This window comes from Triturus cristatus, chromosome 9 (genome assembly GCF_964204655.1).
Source record: "Triturus cristatus chromosome 9, aTriCri1.1, whole genome shotgun sequence".
NCBI lineage: Eukaryota > Metazoa > Chordata > Amphibia > Caudata > Salamandridae > Triturus > Triturus cristatus.
In genome coordinates this window covers 903865257-903891800 of record NC_140592.1, presented here as the reverse complement: position 1 = coordinate 903891800, position 26544 = coordinate 903865257, and the positions used below count along the sequence as shown (strand labels likewise).

At 48.1% G+C, this 26544-nt stretch overlaps 1 protein-coding gene across 1 annotated transcript in view; it reads right to left on the bottom strand.

Annotated features, from left to right (window-relative positions):
- ATG2B (autophagy related 2B) overlaps positions 1 to 26544 on the bottom strand; it is a 1039004-nt gene that overhangs the window by 128616 nt on the left and 883844 nt on the right. Inside the window, exon 38 of the mRNA XM_085626438.1 lies at positions 24409 to 24491. Within this exon, the coding sequence (XP_085482564.1) occupies positions 24409 to 24491 (83 nt within the window). The remainder of the gene's footprint in view (positions 1 to 24408; positions 24492 to 26544) is intronic.

Below are 26544 nucleotides of genomic sequence, written 5' to 3'. Positions count from 1 at the left end.
ACACGTGATAACCGCACTAACCTGGTAATAAGAATAGTACCAGGTGCCGTGGGGTTCACGTATTTGACGTTTAATGAGGGCGACACAGTCCCCATTGCGTACAAATCCCACTTGTACACCTCTGCTGAATTACGTTTTTCAACGGTCGAAAAAGTTCTGACTGCTGTGCAGATGGCGATCCTCAAGGAACGCGCACTGTCGCATGGGAAACAGATTCTGGTTGTAACACCATATCCTGCTTTAGAGGCAGTGACTAAAGCAAGCGTACCAAATTCTAAAGCTTTGCATCCACGGTGGATACAATGGGCCACAACACTGACGTCGCCAGATGTCACTTACATCTTTGATGCCTCATTACAGACTCAAGAGTACTTGCAGTATGAATTCGTTCATCCGGCACCTCTGTCTTTGCGCCCGCTCGAAGAATACCATTGTGTCATATACACTGACGGGTCTGCGCAACCCGCAATTGGATCGAAGCACGCTTATTCAGCGGCTTGCGCAATTGTCGTAGGTACATTCGTAAATGGTGAATTCCAATCTGATGCAGTGCATACGCAGTCGTTGGGTGATTGTACCGCGCAATTAGCGGAGCTCCGGGCTCTGGTGCTTGCACTGGAGTTTGCTGATCCCCGAGTCACTACTCTTATAGTGAGTGACTCCTTCTACTGTGTCCAGTCCTATAATGACAATTTACACTTTTGGTCTCAGAATGATTATCGAGACACTAAAGGTAGCACAATTAAGCATAAAACGCTTTGGGTTCGAGTGGCAGACTTTAAAGAACGTCTCCCTCTCGTGAGTGTTATTCACACTCTTGGTCACCAGCGGCTTGGTGTCCATGCTGTCGGCAACAGCTTAGCTGACGAGGCAGCGAAAACAGCAGTGGCTACATACTTAGTGGCAGCAGTTGGGCGCCATGTTGCAGGGATTCTGCTTATACACAGAACTATGCGTAGAACCCCAGGACCTCAGTGAGTTGTGGTGTACCAGAAACTCACCTCAGAACCCAGAACCCAGTATCCGGCTAGCATAAGTGTCCCATTCGTTATCCGAGATTTAGCTCGGCGGTCCCAATGAAAAGACAACCCAGAACAAGCGACTCAGTACATACTCAGGAATGGTGGGAATCGGAAATACCTGTTCGTATATTATTCTCACATCAGTCCACAACAAGAATCAACAGAGACACGGTGAAAATAAAAAGAGTTTATTTTTATAGACCACGTGTCCTAATATGCAGTACTTTGGCTAATACAAGCAGACAAATGATTAATATCAAAACCATCAGCATAGTTACAATTCCATAGAATATAAAAGGGGTGATCATGTTATAATGACAGTGGATACTACCACCTTCCCTTTACTAAGAAGCTAATATTATTATTAGACTAACAGAAGGTCTCTTAGGCTTGAATAGGGGACCCCATACCTCAAAGATCAGCTTAGTGAAATCACATCACAGGAGCATCAGGAGTCTTCTCGCAGGAAGGCTCGTCTTCGGTCTGAATAATAAACATGATGTCTGTGATATTAAAAGCACCAACTTTCAGGTATGTGCAGCTGCTCGTGTGCTATGACTAAATAGTGGGTCGATCAACCTAGAGTAGAAAACATGCATTGTCTAGCAACTCAGACCGTTTGTCACATCGTGTGCAGACCAAGGTCGCTGCGCAGAGCTCAGGATGGTAACAACAGATTGCTCTCGTGTGAGGCAAAACTCGAGTCAGCAGTTTGTTTAAGCAATAACATGTGAACGCAGTGTCGTGTGCAAAAGCAGCAAGATGGCTTTCTAACTTCTAACGTGGTTATGCTAACCTAACAATGTATGTACGTATTAAGGGAGTCCTTACTACAAGCCGTAGCTTTACTCCATTAGCGAAAGGTCGATTCCAGATCTATTTTGAGATCCTAGCAACACTTTTGAACGAGTATCTGAAGGAAGAGGAGAGTGAATTACTTCTTTGGGGTTTTAAGAAGGAGTTCAGAATTATTTTCTCATTGTCAAGAAGGTGGTCTAGGAACCTCTGCTCAGCAGAGACGTTGCCAGACACAGTGGCAGAAAACATAGAAAAGGAGCTGTAGTTGGATAGGATAACAGGCTCATTTGGCAAGCCTCCCCTAAAGAATGTTATCATTTCTCCACTAGGGATGGTCCCAAAAAAGGAGGCAGGAATATATAGAATGATCCACCACCTCTCTTATCCCAAAGTGAACTTACTCAACAACTGGCTGAGCCAGGATATATGGTCAGTTTCCTACGCTTCATTTGGTGAGGCTATAGAATTAGCCTGGGAAGCAGGAGTGGGTGACCTCATGGATAAAGCTGATGTTGAATCTGTTTTCAGGCGGCTGCCAGTGCATCTGGAAAGCTTCCATTTGTTTGGGTTTCAGTTTAAAGGAAAACTATACTACAACAGGTGTATGCCCATGGGATATTCAGTAACATGCTCTTATTTTAAGGCATTTAGTTCATTCTTGGAGTGGGCAACAAACAGGGTACAGCCGGTGGGTGGCAAGCTCTATTTACCTAGATGGTTTCTTGTTTGTGGGTTAAGCGAACTCCCCTGACTGCACGCAAGCGTTAGCGACCTTCGAGGTCACTTCTCAAGGATTAGTAGAACCTTTGGCAGCAGGGAAGGCAGAGGGCCCCACAACTAGGTTGACATTTTTGAGGATCGAGCTGGACTCCACAGAAGGGGTCTCTTGCCTCCCGGCTGAAAAGATGAAGGAGTTTGCAGCAGCGATTAAGAGAGTGCTAGCAAAGGATAAAGCAACATTAAAAGATATTCAAGAGCTGCATGGTAAGCTCAATTTTGCATCAAGGCTCATTCAGGTGGGAAGAGTCTTTTCAAGATAGTTGGGATGTGCAACATCAGGTATTACTCGAAATCATCATTTTGTATGGTTGGGGGCATGACTGAAAGAGGACATGCGAATGTGGCTGCCATTTCTATGGAGTTAGAATGTGGCCATCACTGAGGACAACAAATGAGCAGTTTCATGTTGGGCCTTTGGAGCAATATTGGATACAGCTTGGAGTTCAAGGATATCGCCAGCTGTTTGGAGCAAGTCTGGCCTGACAGGGAATATCACAGCTTTAGAGCTCTTTCTCATTCTGGTGTCATAGCTGCTTTGGTCAGATCACCGGGCCAACAAGAAATTGGTCATACGGTAAGACAACTTGGCACCTGTCCACACCATTAATGTACAAGCGGCATCATGGCCCCAATGTATTGAGCTTGTTAAGGCATCTGGTGCGCACATGTCTCTAGTACAATATCGAAGTTTCTCGCCTAATGTGAAAAAAGTTCCAGGCAATGGTACCGCGTTGTATGGAGACTTTCGCGGACATTGCATCTGTGGGTTCTAGTGCAAAAGATGATTTTGTGGCACTGGTGGTGCAGGCCAGGGGTGCAAGGAAATCTAGGTCTTGGGTCTCAGAGTATCTGGCAGCAATAGCATACAATGTAAAGCTGAAGTCTTCAGAGGATCCCACAAAAGGTTTTATTGTCAGGAAAGCCTTGAAAAGGATGGGCCAAATATGAAAATATGAAACTGTATACCAGGTCACCAATAGATTTCCCAACGCTAAAAGTACCGATTGACCACCTGCCCTTTGTGTGCCACTAACACTTTGAGACAACACTATTTAATACAGCTTTCTAACTTGCCTTTTTTGGGGCTTTCAGGGTTAGCGAGCTGGTACCCAGAGCCAAGAAGTGACAAAAACAGCAGGGCCCTTTTAGCTAAGGATTTGCACTTGGACCCGCACAACGTGACCATATGAGTCAGGCAATCTAAGATCAGGTGGGCAGAGGAAAGAGTACCTCACTAAATAAAGATGGAAGGGAACAGCCCATATTGCCCGGTTAGGCTCCCTCAGGTTACATGAATAAACGGGCAGGGCTGGAAGGTGAGGCCTATCTCCTCACCTACCAAGATGGGACATCTTTGACAATATATCAGTTTAAAAAGGTGTTGGTGTCAGGAGTAAAGATAGCAGGGCTTCAGGGCCATACTTTACCACACCTTCATATTGCACTGGGGCACCCACAACAGCATTCTAGGAAGGACTGTCTGCAAAAGCATTAAAAAAAATCTGGAGATGGGGATCTAATAGGTTCCGGGCATATATACGCCCAAACAGCCATCAATGAATGGGCAACTAGGATGCAGGTTCAGGGAGTAACTTTATATTGACTTTTGTACAATAATGCATGCAAAAATGACCTGCTTGATAAGAGTTACTAAGTCATTACTAAGGGCTCATTCTTCATCCAATTTTTGTGTGTGTGTTCAAATCCACAGAGCACCCATGGTGGAGGGCCTTGCCTGCAGCGGAAGCTCCCAGCAAGGTATGGCAGTACTTACAATGCAATCCTAAGGGAAAATAGCAGGTTTCCGGAGGGGTACAAGCCACAGACAGGTGACAGTCAGGACCAAGGGGGTACTGGCAGGCTACAAGAATCGCCTTGTGGGCTGAACCGGAAGGAAACAATCAATAGCAGAGCCTATGGCCTGGAAGAAGTTGGTGGACAGGTGAGTGGGTCACCTTACAAGGAAAGGTGGAGACTTTCACCCAGGTTATCAATCCATTCACGGGCTGGAAACAGACACTTTCGTGTAATTAATAGTTATACCGGAAGTGAATGGTCATCCGGTGGACTGGAAGCAGATGCTTGCCTGGAAGGAAATGTGTGGTTGCACCAGAAGTGAACGGTCAACAGGTTGGGCAGGGAGCGGACGCTTGCCCCAAGGGAAAGGTACGGTTACGGTCAGAAGTTGAAGGTCATCCAGCTGGGCTAGAAGCAGACACTTGCCCGTAATGTGAGCGGATGGTTACACCCATGGTGATAGGTCACCTGGGCAGACTGGCAGGCACTGAATGTAGGGCATAGTGCTTGAGGCTATGATAAGGAGAGCACAGGCTCGTTGAATAAAGAAGGAAAAGGTTGTTGAAGGATTGCTTGAAAGTTGGAATACTGCCTAATAAACACCAGCCTCAATTCTTACATAAACGTGAAATTGGTGTGGTCTGAGTTTGTGGGATCGGGATGGCGAACAGGTGGGGGATGCCGCCGCTAAGTACCAGAACATTATGTGGATTATTTTCCTTACCCCCTTACCCAATTGTCTTGCACTCGTACCTTCACTAATAGGGCAGGAGTGGAGCTCCACTGTCTCAATGTACTGGAGAGGCAGGGACAGTATTTACCAGGCAAGGTTTTAAGCAACGGGCTGCACAGAACATGATGCATCCAGAGAGTAACGCAAACCAAAGAGATCTGTCCTAACCAGCACCCTGCAATAATACCTCAGTTCTGAGAGTCTAAAATATGCGGGTCTTAGCTCAGTGAATTGAACACATGTTCTAGATAACTGTGCAATCTGCAGCTCAAGGTTACATCTCAGTAAATCACCTCAAAGGGTTCTTCAGTATTTTCCACAGAGATTGTGTGTAATGTGTCTTACGCACCAAATCCCAGTTAAGACAGCTGGGGTGGGGTGATTTGTCAACTGCAGGGATGTGTGTGTGCTTTATCAAGCATGTGACAGATCTGAAGTCTTGTAGGACAGCAGCTGGAGGGGTAGGTGGGGGGAGTTGTCGGCTGCTTGGATCTACCTGTAATTTGCAGGTCAGAAGTTCCGATATAAGTAAGACAGCACTGTGGTTTATCTTTCTCACATCTGTGTATAAACTGCAGACACAGGTTCATACCCTTGAAAAACAAACTCAGAGTTTTATCCTTTCAAGGTCGAGAAAATGAACACAATTGGATGTGGTAATAATAGTAGATGTATCTCAAACTGGAAACTAGTACTCAAGAACCTTAGAGTATTTGCTAGCAAGCTCAACTCCACATATAATAGAATGACATACCCCTGCTTTACTCTTTGTATTAAAAACATACCAGGACTGCTGCCACAAAATATTTCTGTACTGTTCTCCCATTAGTTGAAACATAGGCAAGTTGTCTAGTAAGACAGAGGATTAACATCAACTGAGCATAGGTTTTTCTCAGTGGAGGAACAACGAGGTAGGGTGTTTGGGAGACCTGAAGAAACACAATTCTAATAAAAGCTTTGGATTTAAAGAGAGTAATCTTCTTGGTCCAACTGTCTCTTTATAGAAACCCTAACACAGAAATTATGATGAAAGAGTTATCGTCTTCTGCTAAGTTAGTAACTATCAAGTAGGACATTTTCCATACAACGACGGTACTGACAGAAGATAACATTTTTTGCAGATCTGTAATTTTTTAAAGAGGGATGGGCTTCGGTTGATGTCATAAAGTGAAGCACGGTATTTGATGCAAGGGAGCAAATGAAATAGACGGTCAATGTGCATTTTAACTGCCTCACTACTTAGGAAGTAGTCAGGTCTACTGGGGAGGGCTGTGACTGTCGAGAGATAATGTTCTATATGGCTTCATAAGCTGGCTAGATGGGTCATAAATGTAAAACACCATCTAGCAAGGGGTGTAAAATGTTCAGGTGACATATAAGAGCACACTGGCAAAAAAGTAATTTCATCTTATAATGATGTCTATTAGAGTTCTACCTGACAGACAAGTTCCTTACCTTCGGTAACGCCTTATCTGATAAAGACATGAGTTAGCCGCAGATTTATTACCTTTGAACTTCCAGGCGTCAGACTGGATCTGGAAGATTTTTGATAGCAGTAACCCTGCAGCCGATAGGTGGCGTCAGTCGACTCCGCGTGATGTTGTGGGAGTTGGGTTCATCGTAGTCGTGATGTCTGCGACGTCTATATAGGCGCCACCCCAGCGTGCTGACGTCAGTACTTTTCTCAACTTTCCTCGCCAGAAGTGCAAAGCCATGAAGTGACTGACTGTGGTGTGCGAAAGACAACTAGGGCCCTTAAGGTGAAACAGCACTGACACTAAACCAATCCACAGTGCAGGAAGTAGGGGTGGATCGATAAGGAATCTGCAGCTAGATCATGTCTCTACAAGATAAGGTGTTACCAAAGGTAAGTAACTTGTCCATCTGATAGAGACATCTAGCTGCTGTTGCCTTACTTTTGAACAGATAACCATGTAATACCATACCCGGAGGAGGGACTGTGGAAAGGTTTCAGACTAAGAAGACTTGCAAGACAGAGCAGCCATAGAGGCCCTCCCTGAGAACCTCAGAATCCAGGTAGTAGTGTCTGGCAAAGGTGTGCAGAGATGCCCAAGTGGCCTCTTGTCAGATGTCAGAAACCGGAACCCCATGCTGGAGAGCAGTGGTGGCTGCTTTCGCCCTGGTAGAATGGGCTCTAAGGCCTTCTGGCGGTTGCTCCTTCGCCAAGGCGTAGCATATTTTTATGAAATGGTCCTCTTCTGAACTGCTCGCTCCTTCTTTGTTCAAACGTACCCTATGATGAGTTGGTCATCCACCCGGAACTCTTTTGTGCAATCAAGGTAGAACGATAACGCTCTTTCTGGGTCCAGAGGGTGGAGACGCTCTTCTTCCTTGGAAGGATGCCGAAGCACATAGAAAGTGGGCAGAGTAACAGATTGGGCCATATGGAAAGGTGTTACTACCTTTGGCAAAAAAGATGCCCTAGTGTGGAGCACTACTTTGTCGGGAAAGACGGTCAGGTAAGCAGGCGGAGATGACAGTGCCTGTAGTTCACTCACCCTCCTGGCAGAAGTAATTGTCACTAAAAAGGCTGTTTTAATAGTGAGCAGCCAGAGGGGACAATTGTGCAGAGGTTCAAATGATGCACACTTCAAAAAAGTAAGGACCAAATTAAAGGTCCAATTAAGGCATAATAAAGGGCAAAGGTGGAAACATATGGGTAAGCATTTTCGAAAATCTCTGCACAAGAGGTGATTTGAAAAGAGATGGCTGATCCGGCAGTTGATGAAAAGCAGACAGGGCCGAAAGGTAGCCCTTCAGAGTACCTAGAGCAGAGCCCTGTTGGGCCAAGGAGAGAATAAAGAGAAGGACATCTGGCAGGGAAGCAGACAAAGGGTCAATAGACCGTTCTATACAGTATTTACAAAAGGTTTGTCATCTGCAGGCATATACCGACTTCGTGGAGGGACGCTTGGCTGTCAGAATAACCTTACAGACTTTGGCAGGAAGGTCAAAAGCTGTTAAGGGTTGCCACTCAATCTCCATGCAAGGAGGCGGAGAGAGCGGACTGGTTCAGGTGGAGAACCCTCCCCTGCTGCCGCAGCAGATCCTCCCGATGAGACAGCCTGACCGGAGGATCGATGCTCATCTGCAGAAGCTCGTGATACCAGCCTCTCTGTGCCCAGTCCGGATCCAGAAGGATGACTTGGGCCCGGTCGCTTTTGATCTTCTTGCGCAATCTGGGAAGGAGGTGTATGGGCGGAAAGGCATATAGGAGGCCTGTGCTCCACTCGCGAAACTGATGACATTGCCCGTTCTCTACAAAGGCCAATAGATCTAACAAAGGCTCTCCCCACTGTTGAAAGAGACCTTGCAACACCTCAGGATGGGGATGCCACTCGTGATCCGCATGGCACCGGCGGCTGTGTTCGTCCGCTCTGGTGTTCAGAGAACCAGCCAGATGTTGAACCACTAGGGAAATGCCCTGTTGTTCCAGTCAAGTCCAGAGGCGCAGGCCCTTTTGACAAAGGGTTGATGACCCCACTCCGCAGTTTGTTGCAGTATCACATGGCGGTAGTGTTGTCCGTGAACACTTGAACTGGCCTTGTTTTGAGGGATGGTAAAAAGGCTTTCAGTGCAGACCGGATCACAGAAAGCTCCAACAGGTTGATTTGGAGCTTGGCTTCTGCCAAAAAACAGATTACTCTGATCTCCAACTCTCCCAGATAGCCAACCCATTCCAGAAGAGATGCATCTGTCACTACTGTGAGATATGGATGGGGAAGGGAGAGGGGTCTGCCTCTGACCCAACCGCGGTTTGTCTGCCACCACTGCAGGTCGTTCGCAGTGCCTTCTGATTTCTGAACGAGGTCAGTGAGATTTCCCCAATGCTGCGCCCTTTGGAACTTCAGGTCCCACTGCAGAGCCCGCATGTGCCAACTGGCATGTTCCACTAGCAGGATGCAGGAGGCCATGAAACCCAATATCCTCAGAGTCGTTCTCACCGAAATCTAGGATAGAGGCAGAAACATCGGTATCATAGCCTGAATATCCTGGACTCGCCGTTCAGGACGTTAGGCCCGAAACTGCACTGTCTGCAGAACCGCTCCGATGCAAGGGAGCGTCTGAGAGGGTGTCAGGTGTGACTTCAGCATGTTGATAATTAACCCCAGCGAATGTAGGAGGTTCGCCGTAGTCTTAAGGTGGGACACAACTGCTTGGGACGAGCCCACCTTCAACAGCCAGTCGTCGAGATAGGTTGAAGACTGGAACCCCTGATCTCCACAGATGGGCTGCAACCACCAACTTCATCTTGGTGAACACCCGAGGGGAACTGGTGAGGCCGAAGGGGAGCATGGCAAATTGAAAAGTGCTTGTGGCCCATCTTAAGCCGCAGGTAGCGACGATGGGCAGGCAGGACAGGGATGTGGAAATAGGTGTCCTGCAACTCCAATTCCACCATCTAGTCTCCCAGGTCCAGAGCAGACAGGACCTGGGCAAGGGTTAGCATCCTGAACTTCTCCTTTTTGAGGAAGTAGTTGAGGGCCCAAGGTCTAGGATAAGACAAAGGCCTCCATCATTTTTTGTAACCAGAAAATAGTGGGAATAGCAACCACAGTCAATTTCTGGCCCTGGGACCCTGTGTATGGCTCCCTTGGACAATGTGAAGTCTTGACTTCCTTGCAGAGTAAGGTAAGGTGATTCTCCATCAGCCGATTGTAAGTTGGAGGCATGGAGGGGGGGGGAGGTCTTCTCGATGGGGAGGTAGTAGCCCCATCAGACTATTTGCAGCACCCACCTGCCTAAGGTGATATCTCGTTAGTAGTGGAGGTGATGGTGTATCCTGCCACCAACTTGGCATCCATGATCCAAAAGGATCGGACAAGGAGGTTTTGCGGTGGAGGAGATGGATGTGGCTTGACCTGACTTCTGGCCACCCAACCCACGGGGTTGGGGGAACCACATAGGTAGCCCGTCAGAGATTGCTGAATTTGCAGGGTCCTCTGGCTGGAGTACGGGTGGCATGGTTGGAAGCCCCATCCGTAGATAGCCACGAAAGGGGTAAAAAGCAGACACAGGTAGGGACGACGTGGTGAGACCTAGGGACATGGCCGTAGCCTGCGAGTCCTTAAAGTGCTCAAGTGCTGTATCTACTTTGTCTCCAAAGCCATGTCCATAAGATTAGCTTGGACAACCCCCAAAATGGCAAACTTAGCCGCATTTCTCCCATCTGTAATGGCTTGGGAGAGGAGAGCTCGATCCTCCGAGACTCTGGGCAGCACTTGCACAACTGTATCCCATAGAGAATGGGAGTAACGGCACAAGAGGCATGCGGTGTTTACCAACCACAATGCTAAGCTAGTGGAAGAAAAGATTTTCTTACAGCCTGTTCTGGGGGTGCAGAAGGGAACGCGCTATGGGAAGTGGAGACTTGGACCACCAAGCTCTGTGGGGTGAGGTGCGTAGAGAGAAAAGCTGGGTCGCCCAGTGCAGGGTGGGGGTGACGGGCCATGATTCTATTCACAAGAGCCCCTGTGCTGGGATTGGACCAGGTGCCCAATAGAACATCTGTTAAGGCCTCGCTGAAAGGCAGCAAGGGTTCTGAAGAGGAGACACAAGGCTGCAGGACCTACGTCGGTACGTTAGTCTTGACTGCCACTGTAGGAAGCTGCAGGTCCAAGACGTCTGCAGCCCTACGCACCAGCATTGCAAATGAATCTCCCTCCTCCGTAGCCAGGTTAGGGGGAGGCAGCATGCCAGAATCTGGGGAGGTGTACAGGCCACTGGCATCACCCAGGTCCTCATACCAGTCCAGGTCTTGATTGGGTTGCAGGATTTCTAAGGGATCCTGCTGCCCCTCCCAATCTTCATCATCCATGCCCAACCCTTCAGAATAGGGCAGGTTGATCGCCATGGAGCCGCACGGCTCCATCAGCGCCGGTGATGACAGTCTGGAATGATGATGGGGAGGGGCCACCAGTGGGCGAGGGCCTCAATGTCGGACATGGTGCTGGGGAACGTCGCAGTGGTAAGACCGGCGCTGGTCAGATCAGGGAACGGATCCAAGAGAAGGCTGTAGCGCTGTGGCCGGAGCCGAAGGCACAGATCCCATAGGGTCTCCTTCAGCTGAATCAGTGGGGCCCGAAGACATGCCTGCAGGATCAGGCCACCCAAATATGGCGTACATGGTGTCATAAAATTCTCTGAGTTGGGCGGGGGTCGCTGCCGGCACCAGTAAGGGAGGGAAACGAGGAGCCGACCCAGGCACCCATTCCACAGAGCGGGGCCACGAACGCTGAAGCTCCTCTGTCTCGTTACGCGACAGATGGGGCGAAGTCAAAGCACGCTTTGACTTCTTGTGCTTTTTATGGGGCTTCTCACCTGACCGCGAGGAAGATGACTACAACCCCCTGGAGTGGTGCTCGGACCTTCCCCTCGACCGAGACTTGGAGCGAGATCAACGAGGCAGCTTCTGTGGGACAGGACATCAGGCTGCGATCTACTCTAGGGATTGCTCACTCAAAGTCTTAGGAGCCATTGCCATGGCAATCGGAGCACAGCTTTGTGCTGTGGTCACGCTCCCGGCATCAGAAACACACCAAATGGAAGTCCGTGACCGACATGGGATGGTGGCAGGCGCTACACGGCTTGAACCCTGAGGCTTTCTTACTAGACATACCTAGCTCACCAAATGGAGTCAACAAAAAGTTGATAAAAGTCTGTCAAAAAGTGACAGGGGGTAAGCTCTCTTCGACAGATCAGCACTAGCTGGCACAGAAAGAAAAGTACAGATGTCAGCGCGCCGGGGTGGCGCCTAAATAGACGACTCGGATGTCACCACAACGACGAACCCGATGCCTACGACATTACGTGGATTCGACCGGCGCCACTTAGCGGCATGCAAGGGTACTGCTATCAAAAATACTTCGGATCCAGCCTGATGCCTGGAATTTAAAAGGTACCAAATCTGCAGCTAGACGTCTTTATCAGATAGTTGAAGATTTAAATGAACATAAGCTAGTTTTATATCAACGATAAGGACGTATAAACACTCAGTTCCTCTTGCTCAACTACTAGACCTGAAATCTGAGAAAGTTGAATAAAGTTGTTGATGAAGAGAAAAACCAGATCGGCAAGTCAGGGGTAGTTCAGAACATTGCCAGGTTAATGGAGTGTTTGAACTTCTGCAGGGTCAGTGCATGAGTGGAATGTGTGGAAATCCACACAAGAATTTCCTAAAGTAATCTGAATGGAGAGTCCCCCAGATAATCCTTTCCTGCACCAAATTACTGGGCACTGGGGCACTGAAGGATGTACCTGGTCATATACTAATGCATTTAAGGAAAGCCCAACGGGGGCGTGGCCAAGATGGCGGCGGGGTAGGATGGGTCTCGCTGCCTCTCCCGCCGACCACCACACACAGCACTGGCCTGTGGCTAGCCATAGCCCCAGGATCACCGGAGCAAAGTACCCCAACACAGCGTGACCCCTGGAGAGCCCAGGGGGGCAAAAACAGAGACCGCCGGCGGCGTGAGCACCAGCAACACGGTGACGGGTGCCGTGGGGCTGCACTGCTGATCCCCTGATGGTAGCCCCAGCACAGAAGACCGCAACAGCCTCTGGAGTGGCCCCGGGAGCCTCCGAGCGGGCCGAGTGCTGCAGGTGGTGGACCGCACTGTGGAGCCGGGTGTCCCGCCAGCAGAGACCAGCAAGCATGGTTCAGCCTGTGATTGGGGAGGCGCGGCCCGGAGACAGCGCGGCCCAACGGAAGATGCGGGCCTGGAGGCCCTCCTTGCCATCTTGGTCGGCGGAGCCGGGACTGGCCAGGCGCTAAGGTGAGCAGCGGAGGGAGGGGCCCCGGGCAACCACGGCGCTCGTGGGCTTGCGACGCGGCAACGGGGGGGAGAGAGAGCACCCATCAAGGCCGGACCACACTGGAGCACCGCAGCGGGACGGCAAGAAGGCGGATTGGGCCTAGCCACAGGCCCCTCTGGAAATCCGAGCGTGTAGGGCCCCGCGCTAGGAATTTGGCATCGGCCCTGATACCACGAGAGGCACGCGTGGGGAAGGCCTGCAACCTGGAGAGGTGAGGGCCTGAAGGCCCGGGCGCACCGGCGCAGAGTCCAGGACGAGGCCTGAGCACTCCTCCGCACATGCCGCAAGGATCTATCGCACAGCCGGCAACATCGTACCCAGGTGGTAATCCCTGGATAGCACTCTGGGCACTGGCCCGCGTCCCTGCGCAGCCTGGGTCCCCTGGGAGAGAGGACTGAAAGCGGGGAGAGAGCGGATGACCCCGGGAGGTCTTGAGGCGGTTGCTGAGAGTGGGGCCCGGCGCCCTACGGAAGTGGCCCGGTTAGGTCTGTGTGTAGCTGTTGGGTGTGCCGTACGGCCCCCCACTCGACCACTGGTTTCGGCCTAACACCCCAGAGGACATTTGCCACCCATTGACCAGCTGCCAGCAACTTTTCACCGGGGTCCGGTCTGGCTGTTGGGCATGTGGTCGTGAGGCTCTGAAACTTGGACATGACAGGAGCTGAGCCTTGGTGAACCCCAGATCGTTGCGCGAGAGTGCGTTTTCCGGGTCTGGGATGGGGAATGGCACCATAGTACCCCGAAGGGAGACTCACCTGAGTTACGCATTAAGCAGTGAGGAGGGGCCTGATTGGGAAATGGACTGACATCGCCTGGCCGCGGAGCCATCGGCAATATCAAGAGCCCATATGCACGCAGCGGAGAGCGCCCGGTGGTTGCTCCTGAGCCAGGCAGGAAGGACGTCAATTCAACCCTGTTCCACTGCGCACTGAGACTACTACAGACCAAGCCGGGCCCTTAAGCCTCCCTGGTGGGCTGAGAATCGCGGTACTGACGCTTAGACAGAGGGGTCTGACTGATGCCGGCTGGACTCTCTTGGAAGCCACCCTCCGAGCTAGCCGGCACCCCTGGCCCCGTCGGAGCGCCTATCTCTAGGTCCCGATCGGTCCTGACCTGCCTGCGCCTACTCCGCACTACCAGGAACAAGACTATGACCTCTACCTGGGGAAAGAAAGATAAGACACTAAAAGAGCTATTTGCACGTTCCCAAAGTGGAGCCACGATGGATCACCCACTTCCCGGCAAACCCACCACTTCGCAGGTGGATGGTGCCAAGGAGGAACCAGTGACAGAAGCCTTCCTTGAATCCCAGTTCTCGACTATTCGTGAAGACCTGCAAACTGTTCAGCGGGATCTCACATCTGAAACCAAAGATATCCAAAGAGATATGGACGAAACTGGTGTGCGAGCCACCGCTCTGGAAGACAAGGGCGACAATAGGTACACTGAATTGACAACCCTACAACAGGAGGTCATCTGCATCCATGATCAACAAGTGGACTTGCAAACGCACCTTGAAGATCTGGAGAACCGCTCTCGTAGACACAACATTAGAATCAGAGGGGTGCGAACTAATGATGAGGCTGGGAACATCTTCAGCTACGTGACAGAACTCTTCTATCACATCCTGGGCAACCCACCCAAAACATACCTTAAAAGAGACAGAGCACATAGGGTGGGCCCCCCTCGCTCCGATAAAGCCCCGCCAGTGGACATTCTGGTCTGTGTTCAAGACTTTCGCACGAAGGAGGACATCCTTTGCAAGGCCAAATTCATGCAACCGATTACCTTCCGAGACCAGACCCCAATCCTGTAACAGGAAGTTGCCGTGCTCACCCTACAGAAACGCAAGGTCTTTGGACCTATTACTACGCACCTCTGTCAGCGCAACATCTCATATTTCTGGGGCCATCCGTTCTGGCTCATCTTCCGATTAGATGGCAAACTTTATCAACTTGGCTCCCTCTCTGAAGTAAGCCAGCTGTTGGGTGTCGTCATTCCCGAGGAAGAAGAAGGGAGCCGTAGACCCACCCCTGGGGACACACAACCACGATGGTGGCAGCAAGGACGCCAACGTCGCACAAAACGACCTGATCCAGCAGAGATCACAAAGGGGCAGCAGGTGGTACCGGAAGCCCTCCCAGAGGCGTTGGCAAAGACATAAACCCCGTGAACACAGTATGGGCCATTTGTCATTTCTTCTTATTACATTGAGGTGGCCGGCGGGGGGGAGGGGGCGGAGAGACAAACTTGGCCACACTATGGTCCCCGCGAAGACTTCCCACGGATTGTCCCTGGATGACGGACTGAACTCTAAACTCTTAATCTTTTTCCTTGAGTTTGTTATGTTTGTTCATGTAGGGGGTTTTGTTACTTGGGTCCCCCGTCCACTGCTCCCCGGCACTCATGGGTTTGGTGTTAATATACTGCGCCCACTCTACACCCCCACACTAGTCCACACACACGGACTCAGCCCTGGGTCCCTCAGCGCACACTATGCTCCCAGAACTCCAGATGCCCCCCACTAACCTCAAGAGTTTCATGCTTAATGCAAGAGGTCTCAATAATCCCGTCAAACGCAGGGCGATCCTCTCGTACCTGGAGAGTACCGGTGCAGACATCTGTCTCCTATAGGAGACACACCTGCTCTCGAAAGATTGTCACTGACTCAGGTCTCGCATGTTTCCCACACCATTTTTCTCGTCTAGTCCTTCTAAGACAGCAGGGGTGGCGATTTTAGTTTCCCGGGCCTTTAAAGGGAGGGTGGGACAACAGGTGCCAGAAATCAGGGGCAGGTTGCTTTCCTACCAGTTCACGGTTAGGGGACACATTTTGATCATTAGGTCTCTGTTAGCACCTAATGAAGGCAAGAACGGATTCTCCACAAGGCTTTGACCAAAGCCACTGCTACAGCTGAGTGCAAGATCCTTCTAGGAGGCGACATTAATTTAGTATTTGATAACACTCTTGACAGGTCAGCTCACCGCTTCATCCAGGTTGGCGCACTCTCCACTGCAGGGTTGGAAAGATTGGGAGAATTAGGCCTGGTGGACCTCTGCAGGGGTCATCATCCTCACCTCAGAGAATACTCCTACTAATCTAATGCTAATAAAACTTACGCTGGACTTGATTACCTGATAGGCTCCACGGCTCTCCTCAACATCATGTCCGCTGCCGAAATCCTAGTGGCATCATTGTCAGACCATGCGCCCGTAGTGGCCACCCTGACCCTGCCGCCTCTTCAACAACCTACGCGACAGTGGCGGCTTCGTGACACCCTTTTGCAACGCATAGACGTAGTTGACCAGATACAGCGAGCAATTCCGATTAGTTATCAAACAATGACAATCCCGAAACCCTCCTGTCCACCCGATGGGAAGCACTTAAGGCTGTGATCAGAGACGAAGTAATCGCCATCTCGACAGTAGACAATGCTGAGCGCAGGTGCAAGCGTGACGACCTTACACGGAAAGTGAGGGAATTAGAACAAATGCACAAACAGGGGCACCTCGGACCTGGTGCCAATTGACGGTAACCTGGGCACAATTAGCGGCCATAGACCAGGATAGGGCAGAATATTCAGCGCTGCGCTTGCGCCATTCGTTTTATATTGGGGGGACAGATGTGGCCTTCTGTTAGCCGACAAACTGCGCGAGACTAGACAGCTACTCGGGGGTCCAGGAGTACCAAGATCAGACTGGGAGAGTAGTCACAGAAGATGCGCCTATAGCTGAGACGTTTCAGGACTTTTAAGCCCAACTTTATACCGGGCAGAGGTTGGTGGACGAAGATATTGACGCTTATCAGACGCAAGCGCACCTCCCTACACGGACCCCAGAGCAGGCGGAACAAATAGAAAGGGAGATACGAGTGGAAGAAGTCATAGCGGCCATTTCAGAACTTAAATTAGCCAAATCCCTTCGCCCGGATAGCCACACTGTGGCCTTTTATAAACAATTCGGCTCCACCTTAGCACCCTTATCGACCAGACTCTACAAAACCTTTGCGTCCCCGGGGCGATCCCCAGATCCATGCTTGAGGCCGCAATCGTGGTTATTCCCAAGCCAGGGAAAGATAAAGCTAGTTGCGGGGCATATCGCCCCATTTCTCTCCTGAACATAGACCTGAAAATATACACTGGGATATTGGCGCGTAGATTAGCTCCTTACATGCCAGGTTTAATTGATCCCGATCAGGCAGGATTTATCCCCCAAAGACAGACCAGCGACAATACCAAGAGGGTCTTACATCTTATAGAGAAGGCATAAGAAATCCCTGGGGACTACATGCTCCTTACAATTGATGCAGAAAAGGCCTTCGACCGGGTCCACTGGCCATACCTGGAACAGGCATTGATCCGTGTTGGCCTGGGAAAGAAAATGAGGACACAAGTTTTAAACTGCTATCACTCCCCTACGGCGTCTGTGAGAATTAACAGACATACCTCAGCCCCATTCCCCATAAGCTGAGTAACAAGACAGGGGTGCCCCCTGTCACCCCTGTTCTTTGCACTGGCCCAGAGAGTTTGGGACCACCCACACATCACTGGCATCTGATTTGGAGGTGACGTCCACACCATAAGTCTATATGCGGACGACGTCCTCGTAACCTTAGCAGACCCAGCTGCAGCTTTGGGAGCCTTTCTGACGAGCTGGACTCCTTTGCGAAGGCTTCAGGGTTCAAGGTCAACATTGCCAAATCGACCGCCCTCAACCTCTCACTATCACCGCATGTGCAGGCATGCCTCCAAAGGCAGCACCCAATACAATGGCCCAGGAACACGGTCCCATACTTGGGAATTCACTTTGCGTCCACTTTGCACACTATGGCATTTATCAACTACACCAAATTACTTACCCAAATCCGCTCCGACTTACAGCGGTGGAAGCATTACCCTATCTCCTGGCTAGGGAGGATAGTGGCCATCAAGATGACAATCCTACCCAAAATGTTATACCTCTTCCAAACACTCCCCCTAAGGCCTCCCACAGGCTGGCTGAATCAAGCACAGTCGGAGCTCTCCCTCTTTATATAGCAGGGTCATAAACCACGAATGAAGAAAGTCATCAGCACCCTCCCACCTAACGAAGGTGGACATGGGATTCATGATATCCAACTCTATTACAAGGCTGAGCAACAACGGCATCTGCTGGAATGGAGCCGCACTGAGTCAGAGAAACATTGGCTATTTCAGGGCCAAACTGTACCAGGCACATCACTCAGGAAGATATCCTTCCTTAAGAAGCCACATAGACCCCCAACCTCTACGCCTCTCACATAACACGCACCATTTTTACAACATGGGACCAGACTAACAGGAGACACAAGCTGACTACCTTCCCCTCTCCTCTCACTCCCCTTTTCGACAATCCAGACTTCAGCCCAGGTATAGGTGAGACTTCCTTCACACACTGGCGTGACACGGAATGCAGAGCAATGGGTCTCTATTTGATGTACAGGGTGTGATCTCCTTCCTTCAGCTTATATCCGACTACGATATTAGACGCACGAACACATACAATGCAAGCTGCGCACGTTGGGAGAGGGATCTAGGATGCAAACTCAGCAGGAAAGAATAGGGGGGGGGTGTATATTACAGGGCACGTTACGGGACAAGCAATATAGGCCTTAGAGAAACACAAACCAAATTAGCCACCTACTGGTACTAAACTCCAGAACGTATACACCGAGTCGACCCCACACAAAGCTCGGAGTGCTGGAGGGGGTGTGGGAAAACTGGAATGTCGGTTCACCTCCTGTGGGAATGCGAGCATATACAACAGTACTGATGTGAGATCTTATACGAAATTGATTAACACCTTGACACCGAGCTCCCCAGATTCCCTGCCTACATTCTCTTGGGGGTGCTGAATCCCATAACATACCCTCTCAGGTCACGTAGAGGGCGCCAGATAGCGATAGCGCTAGGTACAGCCACTCAAAACATGCTACTTCACTGGAAGACCCCTCGGATTCCCTTTCATACGGCTTGGCTCCAGAGCTTGTGGCACATACTGGGGATGGAGAAGATATCTCTTACACTGGCAGGGTAAGGCCCGACATTTAGAGAGCTCTGGCAACCCTCTTAGCCATCCTGGTCCAAGAATTCTGGGAACTTACGTGCCCCAGGTACCTTTGCCTCTTACGTCTCACCACACCAGACGGTACCACTCAACGAGACTCGTCATAACAGTTAACACTCTGCACCCAAACAAGATTCCTAACTTGCAATGGACAGAGGGCATGGGGGGGCGGGGGGTGAATGTTGGGAGGGGGGGAATTGTTATGTCTTATGTTATTTCTTCGTTTTTTACACCTTTAGTTGTAATATGCACCAAGTCATCAGCCTAGGCTCTGCTTAGCCCATGATCTGATGTTTCCCGCATGGCACATTGCTACACTGGCTGTTAATCCAATAAAAAGATTTAAACCATAAAGAAAGCCCTACTTGGCTGAGAGTCTGGGCAAAGCATGGCATGTGAAGCATTAAGCAATTCATCAGTCATTATAAGGTGCGAGGGTCTGAACAAATGTTATTTTCTCATTCTTTGTGAAAGGCTTTTTGGAATATGCTGTTTTAATGGACCTGATCCCACAGTTACAAAGGGAATCGACACAGGGAAAGACGTCCTTGCTTGTTCAAATTGAACATTGCAATTGCGTTGACCATTAAAATAGAGACATTTTCTCTATGAAGGAGTGGAAACAACAAGTTTAGGGTCAGATATTTTGTATTTAACTCCAGCTAATTTACATTGATTGTAATTTCTTGAGCTGGCCACAGGCCATCAGTATTTTATCAAAATAAGAGGAGTAGTCATTTATTAATGTAATCTGAGGAGACAGATTCCTGAACAGAAAATTGAAAAAACTCTTCCTGAAGGTCTACCTTCTACAGCAGTGGCTCACATTTTTGCCCCCAATGAAGAGCCAGATGCTATAGTAGGGCTCTACTTTTAAAACAAGTCAGAAGAGCCAGTGTGTCTTTTCTCTCTGTGGAAGCAAAAACATTTCCAGAGGAAGTACTGCAGCAGTACCCTACAGGCTCCGTATTTCAGGTACTGGAAATACCTGATAGTGGTGGTAGTGACCAATACACTCTTTCCAGAAGGCAATAGGTTTGAGTTTGAATCCCACTTTCCAAGATACTATTTCTGAGCTCTGTCTGGCCTTAAGATTATCTTGTGGTACGTGTCCTCCCTCTAACTATGACTGAAGTCTTGCATTCCTCTAGATTCATGTGCAGAATGGACAGCTATACCCAGGACGTAAATTCCCCAGGTAGGGCACAAAGGCTTAATGCGGGACAGCTGAGGAAAACAAACAGTGGCACCCTATGCATTGTGTGAAGCTGGTCTTTGATAGCCTATACGACAGAGCGAGGTCATTTTCCAAAACTTCAAAAGCCGTTGGTTATACATGCATAGTTGGTAGAAACATAGATAATTAGGTGACAGCTGCAGTGGGCCTTTATAGCAAAATAGAAGTGAAGTGACAGTATCAGGCCTGGTGGCTCAGTGGACTAAAGCATCCCACTCCAAGGATCTCTGTTTGACCTTATGGCAACAGGTTCAAATCCCATAGGGTGCACTCAGCCTTCTATCATTCCAAGGGCGACATAATGAGTACCAATGAGTCGGATAACAATAAAAATCAGTTATTTCAGTGGCAAAATATTCTTCAGGATGATCGTGCTCTTACGAATACACGATATATTATCCTGTGAAAAAAGAGCCTATGCCAGTGTTGCTTGTGGTACTGACAATCCAAACCAGGTAGTAAAATGAGAGAGCAAAACAACATAGTACTTAATGGGAACTTAAATACAAAGAGAAAGAGGAGAACATATTGATTAAAAACGATAGAAAAGTGAGGCTCTACAAACTGGATTAAAAAGGAAGAGCGCACTTAGTTGCCATTGTATCACACAAATCCTTTGAAGTCCCCCTTCCCAATCAGTCAAGGTGAATGTTACTTAAACTTTTACCTGTGCATAGATCGATCTTCAATGTCAGGATATGTTTGTCCATTACTATTGAGCCTACATAGGCTGCAAATTGTGCGACCACCCTGTATTTTTGTGATGCAACCAATCCACTAATAGGTAGCATCATAAAATGTGGCTTTAAAGAGGATCGTAAAATGAGCTATCTAATTCATATGAAAAACATGGGTCTCAATTTGCAAGCCTCTGTGAATGACTTAAAATGCAGGGACAGCGGCAGGTAAGGACTAGCAGACAACCATTCTTTGCAAGCGTTTTCCCAATTTGAGCACCTTCCTTCCCTTCCTGTCCGCATCCGAACAAGAGTCTGCGAGCACAATTGCGGTTACAAAGCGTTGACACATTGAATAACAACTCCCAAATATGAGGTCGATGCCTGTTTCTCACCCTTCCTAGCTTTGATTTGTAAGGGGTAAAAAAGACTATTACAAGCCAGAAAGAGTTGATTTGTAAGAGGGCTCTGACACATAATAAAAAGTCTGTGGTCGCAAACCTTTGAAAGTTGCGACCGCAAAACGTATTTGTACATGAAGTCATTAGTTCTTTCTTCATTTTATTAAACAATTAGAGTATGATGTAATCCGAAATCAATATTTCTTTCTTTCTTGCTTTCGGAAAAAGCGTTTACCTTTCATACATCTAAAAATGCAATGCAACTGGTCTTCTCTGCAAAGGATCTGTTTCTCTTGTTTTAGAAGTGCCAGAGGACTTAACCTATGTTGTATTGATTGCTAGCAACCTAATAGAGGTGTCTTTCTTGTAAGGTAGCACGTTGTTGACATGCTCTTTTTGAAAACACACTGCATTGTAATATATGGGTAGGGGGATTTAGAAACGGAGTGACAATGAAGTAAACAAGACTGCAGATGGGTGCACGAACACTGCTGGGAGAGACACCACTTAATAATGAAGCGGTGTAGATGCTCAACTGTAATCACTCACTAAAGTTGAGTACTGACCTAATAATGCCTCCTTGTATTTGCTTTGTAAAATTGCCTCCTGCCAGCAGCCAATGGGAAAAGCAGAACACAAAGAATAATTAAAACTGCAGTTTAAACAGTGAGAACGAACTCTGTTTTTACCTTCTTCTGCTCTCTTTTTCTAGATGAACAGTGATCAATCAGCAGAAAGGAACTCATTATGGCAATATGTTTATTTTCTGTATGCTTTTGGTAATTGTTAGAAAGCGATAATTTCACTACATGTTTCTACACATTCTGATCTACATCTTTTTTTTTTATCTGGCTTGTATTAAACTGATTCTTATATATTTTGGCAACAAATATCTAGCTGCTTTTTTGAAGTGTATTATTTTGCACTACAGATTCTACTTGTATTCGTCATGCCTGCAGACATCCTTTCTCTTTCATATGAAAGAGCAACACACCAAGGTTTGTGAAAAGGGTGATGGTGTGGCCATGTATTATAAGGAATACAATACTCACTGCTGTGCATTATAAAGACATTGTAAGTCACTTCAGAGTACAATGACTTAATAAAGGAACTCTGCCTTTGGTCTCGTTCGTGTATATGGTCATGTTACTCCTCAGCAACTTGTAATATACTTATAAATATCCTTATAATGTACGGCTGGGAAACTTTATCTCATATATAATTCCTGGGAGTCTGTGAAACCGGATTAAAAGCTTGTCTTTAATTTCCTTATTACAGTCAAGTTTTGACGTCTCTAGTCACCTGTAATGGAAAAATTATGTAACATCTAAATTGTAATAAGTTATTACACTAGAGTTGTGACATCAAAATTCTCCTGCTGCGAGTCACAGAGATAAAAGGCAGTTCATGGAGCATCATCACAGCTGCAGTTTAAACAACGGAAATTAGAACCAGCTTTTCCGTCTGATTTGTTTTTCCAAAATAAGCCGGGATCAGCAGAAAGAGATTTATGGCAACATTTTTGCACAGTATAAGTCATAACAAGAAAGATTGAATCTCTCTACATTTTTCTACACACTCTGAGATACAGCATTTTTTAAAATCTGACATTACAATAAACGAATTCGAATATCTTTTTGCAACACAGTATATTGTGGCACATTGTGTGATAGTATTACTTCATTATTTTGTCATTTTACATGTTAAAACTGTCTGGGCACCTCAAGTGCATCCTTTAAAATCCAAATATAGCACTAATCATCTGAAAGGTAGCCAGTCAGCCTCTGCTAAGGGCCTTCCATTGTGCAGCAGCATTTTTGGTAACTTTTGATCCGTTGAAGCTAGAAACTATTTTTTATTAAAATGTTCAGATTATTTAGATGATGGATTATATGGCAAATCCACAATTATGCAGAAAATGTAACAGTCGCCGATTTACATTATTCTTGTGGCCCTTTATATACGGAATAGAATACACTCTGTTTTATATTAAAAGGATACTGCAAGTCACCTTGGAATTGGGCCTCATTCTTCTTTATGGTCATGGAAATTCCTGGTGACATGTCATATCTTTAATATGTACGGTAGGCGATACCTTATCCCGAATGTATTCCAGTTGTTTTTCTTGCTAGTTGCTTCTTTTTTTATCTCAAATGGCTAGTTACTAAATTTTAGCTACTCCCAGTGAGGGACTAGTCACTTTGTGCACAAGCGTCTTGCTGCCTCAGAAAATGTAACAAATTTATCAGGGTTTAGCCACGATCAAGAAGGAACAGCGTTTTTGCAGTGTTACAAGCCGTTTAAGATTGGGCAAAGTTTGGGTCATAGCACTACTATTGAATACTTTCCTAAGATATTCTCCCCCAGATGAATGACCAATCAGGTCTGAATTAGATTGTAGTATTCACAAATAGTTCAATAATTCAAAATGTTGATTAAACAATATATGGTTACTAGACTAGTCTGGCAAAAGGGCTATGACAGTTTGAACAAGTGATTGTTCAAATTTACATATTTGTAGAAATACCATTAAAACGGATCCCTAAAAACATTGGATGAATGCGAGGAAAATTTGGTATCTTTTTTGAAGCAACAAGACGATTTTGCACCTAGGGATTAGTTTCTCCCCAGGAGTAGCTAAAATTCAACAACTGTTTGTGTATTTAGACAGAAGACACACCTAAGTGGCACATACTTGTAAGAATAGAGTGTATTATATAATTTCGGCTTCAGCACTGAGTCCATCAGAGGAACTCATATTTTTTTTTGTCATATAGCTAGTTGCACAAACTGTGTCAAAGGCAGTTTAAAACCAACAAACCCACATAGTTCGTGAACCTCAGAAAACCAGCCTGGGAATACTGTAGAAAAGAAAGAAACTATATGTATCACAAGTCACATAATGAACTAGATCACACATTAACCATCATAGAGGTTTATACATTCTCCATCAGAATTGTAATAGAGTTTTCAGAAAAGTATCTAAAAGCACAACTCATTTATGTTTGTTAGCATTGTATAAAATAATGGCAGTGTGAGCTTACCCATGACGATAACACAGTCTCTTTAGCTTGAGCTCAGAGGAGTTCAGTTGTGCAAGCCCGATGAGAATTCCAGCTAGGGTTCCCTACACCCCAAAAAATGGGTAAAAAACATATTCAACATCGTCCACCTACAATACATACAAAAATACAAGGAGGTACCCATAAACCCCATGGAGACTTGGGTTATAATTATATTAAGCAACAATGTCTTAAAGGGCATCAATTTAGAAAATATCTACTCCAGTTATTTTTACAACACTACAAACCATGTATTGTATATGCAACTGAGAAACAACTGAAACGCCAAGATGTAGCCAAACAAAATCTAGAATCAAAAGTGTACATGATTGAAAGCTGCATCAAATATGGTTAAAAAAGTGCTCAATGTGCAAAGTGAACACACAGTGTTAGTGAAAATCAAGTAAACAGCACAAAGTGAAGCACATAAAAGCAAAAGAACCGGACTCCTCCTCCGGAGAGGCGGCCCGGAAGGATTCGAAGAGACGGCAGCGGTTGGGGGACAGACGGTCGCGCTCCAGGAGGCGCTCGGTGTCGGGTGGGGCCGCGGCAGGAGATGGTCTGCAGCATGGACATTGACTTCTGATATCCTGTTGCTTGGGGTTGGTTGGGGGTGGGGGGGGTCTCTCGAGCCCCCAATGTGTTCATCATAGTTCTTGAGATGTAATGGTCGGGGGAACGAAGGAGTGGGCTGGTTTTTCGCCTGACTTGTCCGGGTCGGGATCTGGCCTGAGGACCATGGGCTGTGAGTTTGGGATCCATTGGATGGGGCGGTGCCACTTCCCCGGTTGGGAGCTGGGTACTTGCCCCGCCGCGACAGATGCTTCAGTGTTATTGAGGTATGAGGTGGGGGTTTGTTGGGGGGGGGGGGGGGGAGTTGTTCTTGGTTCCGCGTCGCACTATCCTGGTGGGTTTCTGACATTGGTCCTACATCTAGCTGCAGTCCTCTATGGGGGAGGGGGATGAGGTTCCTTCCCAATGGCTAGCGAACAGATAGGGGACACAAGAGTCCCAGGTACCCTCCGAATTCTAAGCTGGAACGTGAGGGGGGCACTTGATAAAATTAAGCGAGGGGCAATACTACATCAGGCTAAGAGGGCTCGGGCAGATATTCTTATGCTGCAGGAGACGCACCTCTTGGGTACGAAGACCCCATGTTTGCAAAGATATGGGTATCACCAGATATTTCATGCGGGGTTTGCGAGGGGGTCCAGAGGGGTAGCGATACTGGTTCATCGTAGGGTCCCATATGTACACGCGCAGCAATGGATTGACCCACAGGGCCGCTTTTTATTTATCAGGGGTACGATTGGGGAGGTCCCGTGATCATGGGTAGTGAGTACGCCCCCCCCCTTACAGTGGTCTTTTGTGGAGAGGGTATTGGCCCTCTGGGCGGACATGCCAGATATGCTCTCTATCGTGGGAGGGGACTGGAATGATGTCATAGATCTGTCCAGGGACCGGAGTGGGCGGGAGGGCGGTGAGCGGAGAGGTGGCCCCACAAAACTCAGCTCCCTAGTGACTAGTCCTGACTGAGTTAATGTCTGGTGGTGGACTCACGGGGATAGGCGGGAATACACGTATCTTTCAGCAGTTCATGCCACTTTCTCGAGACTGGACTACATATTTCTTCCCCGGGCGCGGACAAGTGGAGTGGTACTCGCGGAGATCCTCCCCCGCGGCCTATCGGATCATTCTCCAGTGTCCCTTGAGCTGGCCATAGGCAGAGGGCGGCAGTCATTTCGATGGCGTTTGTCACCGTGGCACCTACAGAATGCAGCCTATAGTACTCATATGAGGGAAGCTAATGCCCATTACTTTGCCTCCAATGAGGGATCGGTGTCGAGTGTGGGATCCCTGTGGGAGGCCTTGGAGACAACTTTACGTGGGGTGGACATTTCCTGGTGTTCGGCGGCCCGCCGCAAGCGCAGGGAAGAGCTGATGCGAGCGGAGGCCTCCGTTGAGGCACTCGAGCGACAGGCTAGGGAGGAGGGAGGAAGACGGTGGGTGAGGCAACTGCTCCAGACACAACAGTCATGGGCAGCCCTTTTTCTGGATGAAGCTCGCCAGACTTGGCTGGCGACACGTAGCAGGATTTATCAGTGGGGGGACAAGTCG